The 8,662-nt window shown below is 40.3% G+C and overlaps 1 protein-coding gene across 3 annotated transcripts in view; it reads left to right on the top strand.

Annotated features, from left to right (window-relative positions):
- The window catches only part of LOC106881267 (tubulin gamma-1 chain), a 68,024-nt gene that overhangs the window by 13,750 nt on the left and 45,612 nt on the right, over positions 1 to 8,662 (top strand). For all 3 annotated transcript variants that reach the window (XM_052970525.1, XM_052970524.1, XM_052970526.1), the window contains one exon: positions 4,509 to 4,588. In XM_052970525.1, coding sequence (XP_052826485.1) covers positions 4,509 to 4,588 — 80 coding nt within the window. The remainder of the gene's footprint in view (positions 1 to 4,508; positions 4,589 to 8,662) is intronic.

The following is an 8,662-nucleotide window of genomic DNA, read 5'->3' as shown; positions in this document are numbered from 1 at the left end:
AAAAAACATGCCAAAACTGACCTCACCTATGCGAGTGCCATGTAAAATGCACTCAGTCCACTCTGCTGGGTGATTGGTGTTAGGAAGGGCATCCAGCTGTAAAAACCCTGCCGAAATAGACACACAAGCATGGTGCAGGTTCCTGCCTGGCTCCTGTGAATCGTCCAGCCCATGCCAGTATGGAAGGTGGACGTTAAATGATGATGATGTATCTTCTCAACTACAGCAAACTACCAGAAGCTTGTCATCCCCTCTGTGAGGCCCAACGTCTGAAGATCCTTTCTCACCACTTTATCCCAAATCACTGAGCAAATTTGTGGCTTGTACAAAGTCTCCATGTGACCTAAAGTGACATAGTGGTGGAATGGGGAAGTAGACAGGGCCATTAGACCAAAGAAATGGGCTTGGGAAGACTAGAAGAGTGGTAGTAGCAGAGAACTATATCAGGTAGCTAGAAGGGAAGCTGGAGAAGCAGAGGCTTGAGGTGTTTTGACACAAGACTGTGTGTCAGAGAAAATCATGATGTTGCAGGGAAGAGGTGCATTTGCATGGATGATGACTCGTTTGCAGTTAGTGATTCTGCAAAGAAAGAGGTCTGCTAAATGTGAAGAATGCAAGAATGGAAGGCGGTGAGTTTGCCCAATGTAGATCCCGCAGTGGGACCAGCTATTCGAATCAATAGTAGTCTAGTACAGTGGTTCCCAAACTATTAGTCGCGACCCACTGATGGGTTGCGAACGGAATCCTAGTGGGTCGCAAAAAGTTATAAAATTATGCATTAGCTTTGATTAACTGCTGTTAATCAAAGTTCTGGGCGTCTCTTCAAACCCCGTACCCAATCATTTCCACCGAAGCATTAAAAGTACTTGTCCCTTTCGCGTCATCTTATAATTATGAAGCTGAATTTTCAGCAATGGTTGGGATTAAAAGCAAATTTCGAAATAAACTGCAGCTCTCAAATTCTTTACAGCTGAAACTATCACTCATTGAATCTGATGTTAATTCTATTATTGGGCGTAGCAAGAAACAGGCTCATCCTTCTCACAGGCCTCAATGAAAATGTAATCTGAAATAAATTTGTTTCTTTCATTAATGTTGACCCAGTAGATTTAAGTGGGTCGCATCTCTAAAAAGTTTGGGAACCACTGGTCTAGGAGATAAAGCAATTAAGGATATGAAGACAGCAGAAGCCCTTGGCCCATCAGGAATCACTGCTGAGGTGCTTAAAACATCTAGCAGTGTGGAATATGGTCCACTCACCTGTATAGTTATCTACAAGGGAGTCATACCCAGTGATCGGTGTAGCAGCATGATAGTCAATTGCTACAAAGTTAAAGGTGACGCTTTAGACAAATAATTACAGAGGTCTCAGATTGCTGGACCAGGTTATGAAAGTTACAGAAAGGGTCATTTCTCAACTAATTAGGAAGTGAGTTAGCCTAGATGAGATGCAGTTTGGTTTTGTGCCAGGGAGAAATACTAATGCTTTCTACTTTGTGAGACAACTGCAGGAAAAGTATTAGGCAAAGATAATTTTCACAACTCTGTAGTATATGCACACTGACATTACCCATCCAGCAGAGCATGCAGGCTTCATTTCTTTCAGGCCTTTGCATGTCCTCTGTTATCACAGCCCATGTATTACTGCTATATAGCATAGCTGTTTGTACTCTGCCATCTATCTTTTACTCTGATCTACCTTTTACTCAAATCTACCCTTTTCTTTGATGTATAGGCCCTTTGTTAGTAATAGAGGTTGTAACTCTCCTTGCTTTGTCCATTCTTATTCTAGCAAGTACGCTTTCAGAGCTTCCTCCTCCACTGCTAACTTGGTTGCCCAGGTAATGGGAACTATTTACTATTTCTGAGGATTCCCTCGGCCATTTGAGGGCGTCTATTCTCTGTACATTCTTAGTCTTTATTGTACTTGCACATCTTACACAAAGACTACTTTCTCTCTTAACCTTCCTCTGATACTGCTGCACCTCTTATGTGTCCATAGCTTGCACTAGGTACATCATATGGACCTTCTACCAACACCTTTTCTAGATATCAAGCAAGGCCATCTCCCTGAAAGGGCTAGTGATTTTTCTGTTTTCCTGCTGCTTATTGGACTTTGGTCTTTGATAAATTAATTCTAAAGCCCTTTGATTCCAGACCTTGTTTCTACAGCTGAAATTTTTTCTCTAGTGATTCTGCAATAAGAACATGATCATCAGCATAGAGGAGCTCCCAAGGCAGTCAAGTCTTAATTCCTCTGTTATGGCCTGGAGGACTATGATAAATAAGAGGGGGCTGAGAACCGATCCTTGCTGAATTCCTACCTGTACATTAAATTCCTTACTATATTCAGACTTTAGGTTAGAAAGATTCCAAGAAGCAGACTAGTCTGGAAAAGAAGGATTTGGAAGTTTAAGGATCTTTTGACCAGTCAGAGATTTAGAGACGTCATAACTGAAGCATTTAACACGAAGGAGGGTCTATAGACATGTAACATAGAGGATAACTGGAAGTTTCTATAGGACAACTTACTGAGTGCCACAGACCAAATCTATGACTGGGGCAAAGTCCCAACAGATATAGAGTGATGTGGTGGTGGAATAGTGTAGTAGATAGAGTTTTTAGAGTGACAGGATTGAAAGAATGGTGGTAGCAGACAACTGTATCAGGCAGCTAGAAGGGAAGCTAGGAGACAGTTATACTTAGCTTGGGAAGAAACAGAAAGGCTATGCCCTGCTTCTCCTCACACACAATTCTATCTTCTGGCAAAATTCCCCAACTCTCCATCCACTGCCCCTTCACTTACCATCACATGCTTATCCACACACTCTCCATGTCTCTGCACATCCACCATACCCACCTCCCAGCAACTCCAATTCCACTCACCATCACTTGCTATCTCTAATTATCTCCATTCACACTTTTAAGGAACATCTCTATTCCCTCAGTACTACCTTTACTGCCCCCCATTGTTCCCTGTGGGTTGGCCCTCTTTCTCTCACTCTGCCTTGTCTATCTTTCTAACTCTCCCACCTGCTTCCCTTATCCTACTGAGGTAGCCAAGTGTCTTCTCTGTAGTAAGACAGCTATCCCTGTCCCTCTATCTCAACTCCAATCTTTCGCCTGACATGGTTGCTTCTCTCTTTCAGCTGAGAAGTCCTTGTTATGCAAACATGCTGGCACCCGTTCTGGCGTCACATAAAAAGCACCCAGTACACTTTGTAAAGTAGTTGGCATTAAGGAAGGGCCAAAACAGATGACTGGTGCTTGGTGCAGCCCTCTTGCTTGTCAGCTCCTGTCAAACTGTCCAATCCATGCCAGCATGGAATATGGATTTTAAATGATGATGATGATTATGACATCTGTATAATATAACCCATTTCAATGAGTCATGTGTCAGTAAATTGACTCAGAAAGTTTATTTTGCTCAAGTTTTTTTCTCTGATCTGACTGCTTCTACTATGGTCTTTACTGCCTTGAGACATGCAGGCTCTACACAGCCTCCACCTGAACTCCACTATACAGGCTGTTCAGGCTAATTTGATGATTTTCTATGACTCTTTTTTTCAGGAACAACTTGATGAATTAGTGATTAGTCAACAGTATTGGAGAGCATAAAGATTAAAGTTGTAGTTGAGAAAGAGTTAACTGACATGGAGGACCGGAAGCTATCTAAATATTGGAAAAGAGTTACCTGTATTATGATGATTTGTGCTGGGTGTCAAAATGCTGACATCATGACTGCTGCTTAATGCTCTGTAGAGGCTCTTAGATAGACATAGACAGCTGCAACAGAGACTACAAAGCCATGGCCAGCAGGAAGGGTCACAGCAGGTGTTCTGTCAGTGTCCACACACTGGGATTCATTCCCATATCTTTGAACAGCTTCACAAACCAATCTGAATTGAACCTTAGGCACAATTGAGACAGCTGTATTTTGCTGCTGGAGACTGGTCAATCCTTGTTTGGAGAGGGTTGCTACTGGAAGGCCATGTGCGTGACAGCAAGATTTGGCTCCTTGCTTGGAAAGAGTCAAAAGTAGTTGTTGGAGAATTTCTCTGACTTCACCAGCCCCAATTTCTGGCCTTCTAATTCTCATTGTAATACCTTGGATTACTGTGTGTGGGGTATGGTTGAGAAGGACACCAACTGCCCTGCCTGCAACACAAAGGTCAAGCTAGTGGCCAAGGTCAAGGAGGTGTTCAAAGATCTTCCCAGGGTCACAGTGAGGAACACATGCACCAGGTTCCAGAGCCATATGGAGGCTGTGGTGGAAACTGAGGGTGGCTACTTTGGGTAAACTGTTATTTTTCAGCCATAATCTAGTTAGTATTTTTCGATTTAAAAAAAAAAAAAATTTTATTTTTGATTGGGATATTGTTTCCTTTTCCTTTTATGTACATTGTCAGATTTATCTTGAACACCCTGTCCTCATCCAAAATTTTTAAAATGTTAAAAGATAACTTGACCTTGTGTTCAGAAATTTTTTATTTGTTTCTTTGTTTCAGGGGTTTGTTCTTTGTCATTCAATAGCAGGTGGAACTGGATCAGGTTTAGGATCGTATATGTTGGAAAAGTTGAATGACAGGTAATTGGAAACATGCATTTTTTTTTACTGTGAAATGTATAATTATGAAGTTGAGAGCTAAATTTAATCCTCTATCAATTCCTCAGTCCTTATTTCATACATGTGCAATGGAAAAGCTTATTTGCTTGATTTTCTTGTAACAAAAAATATTTGCTATTGATGCATTGACTTGAAGAAGAGAAAATGCAAGCTGTGATATTTCTATAAAGTGATGCCAAAACCTTGAACTTGGTCTACTGGGAATTGCTCTGCATTTATTGTATTCGGTACACAGTTTACTGTACAATTGTCATGGTCTTTTACCAGCAGCCTGAAATCTAACATCACCATTTTTGCTGCTACTTTCTCAGTCCATGTTCACTCTGCACCAACACCACATAGTCCTTTTCTCTTACCAGGTACTCATCTTCAATTGGCATATCTATACCAAGACAGTTGCCTTCTACGGATAACTTGCGCAGCCACTCATATAAGGAAACATTGCATATATAGATCATGCTTACCCTACTTTTCCCTAGCTTCTGAAGAGTTTTCAAATTCCTATACTTCCTTACCATGCTTTCTTTCCTTTTAAAAAATTCTTACAGTCTACCATTTGCGCAAAGAGAGAAATTTTCATTGCTAACACAGAAAACAGCTCTCTGAATTTTTTCATATTTTCATATTGTAGAAACTGTGGTTTAATTACTGTCACCTCCTGCACTTATGACATCATCTAAATAAAAGAAAATAACTACATCTGATAAATTTATAGATTTCATGATTTTGACCAATTCTACTTGGAGAACCAGGCCAACAGCATTCTGCAGGCATGTTTTCCATTAGCACACTAAAACCTACTCTAAACATGTACCAAATACACAACTTCTACATTTAAGCAACCAGTATACTTAGATATCCTAATTATACACAGTAACACACATGCTATACATAAACATAGAAATAATTTTGGCATAACATAACAGGCCTGTGAATTGCTTTCTTTTCTGTTTCATGGAAAGATTGTGTGTGTGTGTGTTCACATGTATTCATGCAAAATATGTTAAACTTCCCAAGTACATGTTTTCATCAGCATTGGTTTGTTCGTCTGTCCGACTGTGTTCAAAATAACTCAAAAACTTGTGAACGGTATTTGATGAAACTTGCATGAAAAGTTGGTAATGACACAAGGAATAGATGATGAAATTTTGGTAGTGATCCAGGAATTTTTATGGATTCTTGAAGGATTTTTCATTTGTTATCTTTACTTTACATGAAGTATTACATTATGTTCCTCGATTATCTCCCTTGAGAACACGTTCATCGTTTCCACGTAACCTATGGTGGTGTTGCTGTTTCCAAAGTTTATTTTCGTTTCTCTATCAGTAATTTTACTCGCGTATCTATCTTACTATGAGCTGCTTGGTAGAGGTCTGTGGAGGATGACATGACAAGCCTTGACTATTAGGATCAATTCAAAAAGCTCAGGCTTTGCTCCCTCCACCGCTGCTGTGAGCTATATCATCTGTATGATGTGGAAAATATTCCATCAACATTGCCCATCTTTAAAATTCATCCGAGGCTTGGCCCCCATGCCATCCGTCCACTACGGAAATGTTCGTGTCGTATCACAACACTATGACAGAACTATTTCACCTCAATTGGCCCTGCTCTCTTCAACATCGTGCCAGACACACATAAAGGACGAAAGTGACTTTATGGCATTCAAACAATCCCGAGATGATTACCCCCGACAAATACCAGATAAACCACCCACACCCAGATATGTCTCTGAAAACAATAACCCTCTGCTTGAATGGGCTACGGTTCCCCAGAGCTGACTGTGTATCTCTTTCAGATGGTGCTATTAAATTAGACATGGCCTGAGTCAACTTCGGCCGAAACTTATCTAAGTAATCTAATCTATGCTGTAACCTTAAGTATGGGAGGAGGATAAAATAGTATCGGTGGTTATTATGGTGACAGGAGCAGTGTATTATAACTGCTTCAGATGATTCTTGTTTTTAAAGGTTTTTATTTTTAAATCATATGGCTGTTTTTTTTTTACCCCGACCAAGGAGGTTATGTTTTTGCTGGCATTGGTTTGGGAAATTGGGCAATTTTCAGCATGCGTGTATATGGGTGGAAAGGAGCTGCTTGGCGGAGGTCTGCGCTCTCCAAGTGCTTTTGTAGTTGAGCATTGGTTTGGCTATAAAGTCTGTAATACAAAGAGATGGGTGATAAGACTCAATTGTACTCTTAGTCGAACAGTAAATATTGTTATTCTTAAACATGCTTTCTAAATTTCTTAGTTTTCTATATGTTTCACAATCCATTTAGCTTTTGCAAACTTGCAAGATAATGGTAGTAAAACAGTGATTCATTATTATCTCCAGTAGCTGTCACAGTACAAATATGGCTTCCATGATACCGTATTTCATCATTCAAGGCTGTTATTATTTCAGGCAAGTGCCTTTATGTTTATTTACCCATAAAGGTACTTGCCTGAAATAGCAGCCTCAAAAAGGTTACAACAAATGTAATAGTGGAATGATATTTTAAAGAATTATCAAGATATATATGTATGTAAGATACAGAAATAAATTTATTTCTCAAACGCGTGATAATGCTATAAATAGCGTGATCAGGATAAATTATCCATTTATTGCAGAAAAATACATTACTGGCCAGCCATGAGACTCGAACTCCCATCTCTGTGATTACGCGTCAAGTGTTGTATATATATATATATGTGTATATACATATATATGTATATATATCATCATCGTTTAACGTCTGCTTTCGATGTTAGCATGGGTTGGATGATTTGACTGAGGACTGGTGAACCAGATGGCTGCACCAAGCTCCAATCTGATCTGGCAGAGTTCCTACAGCTGGATGCCCTTCCTAACACCAACCACTCTGAGAGTGTAGTGGGTGTTTTTACGTGCCACTGGCACAGGGCCAGTCTGGTGGTACTGGCAACGGCCATGCTCAAATGGTGTTTTTACGTGCCACGTGCACAGGTGTCAGTCCAGCGGCACTGGCAACGACCTCGCTTGAATGTTTTGTTCACATGCCACCGGCACAAGTGCCAGTGAAGCGACACTGGTATCAATCACGCTCAAATGATGCTTTTTATGTGCCACCGGCACGGAAGCCAGACCGCTGCTCTGGCAGTGATCCCGCTTGGATGGTGCTGTTAGCGCTCCACTGACACAAATGGGAAGCAAGACAAATAACATAAAGAACGACCCTTCATCAGTTGTTGGGTGTTTTTCTACTCTCGTATTTCGAGCATTTAACAACAATATACGCTTTTGTTAAAACAGTTGCTCCCGCAAAGCAAATTAAATAAAATTTGGGATTTTGTAGAGGGTCAAAATTGGTAACACAAACAGGAGGGGCTGCTAAGCCTAACTGAGGATGTGGTGGGGAACGTGTAAATCAAGCTTGGACAAGAGACAGACAAGAACATGTCTTCCTTGTTCCAGCTACAATGGAGGGAAAGAAAGATGGCCAATGGTCACGTGAGCAAGGGAGGAGGGAGAGAGAGTGACAGAGTACTAGGATAGAATAGTGGGAGAAGAGGAGGTAAAAGAAAGAGAGAGAGAAAGAGGGAAAAATGAAAGAGTAAAAAGACAGAATAGAGTGTGCATCAGAATTATTAAGATATATATATAAATATACTAGCAGAATTACCCGGCATTGCCCATGTTACATGTAATGGAAGAATTAGACAGTTCTGTTATATTTTCTCTAATGAACTGGAATACCTATGATTTGAATTTCATTAAAATTGCAAATGAAGGTTCTTTCCCTCTTTACACACCCCAAAAAATTCTAATCATGACACATGTATCCCATACTACTGATCTTTATGCGCAGATTCCAAAATTCCAGTCTTATGGAACCTGCTAAAAGGATTTTGCTCCTGCAAAATGGAGGTCATGGAGCTCTAAAATGTGGGAGTTAAGGCCCCTATTGGGTGTGGGTGTCTTAATGTCAACCAGAGAAGTTGGATTGTTGAGAATCTTTTTGACTTGGGTGTTATATCTATTGTTTGAATTTCTTTGAAATAGAGAATATATGTAT

This window comes from Octopus bimaculoides, chromosome 9, assembly GCF_001194135.2.
Source record: "Octopus bimaculoides isolate UCB-OBI-ISO-001 chromosome 9, ASM119413v2, whole genome shotgun sequence".
NCBI classification, from domain to species: domain Eukaryota; kingdom Metazoa; phylum Mollusca; class Cephalopoda; order Octopoda; family Octopodidae; genus Octopus; species Octopus bimaculoides.
Note: the sequence above shows the minus strand (reverse complement) of the source record. Positions and strands in the feature narration are given on the sequence as shown.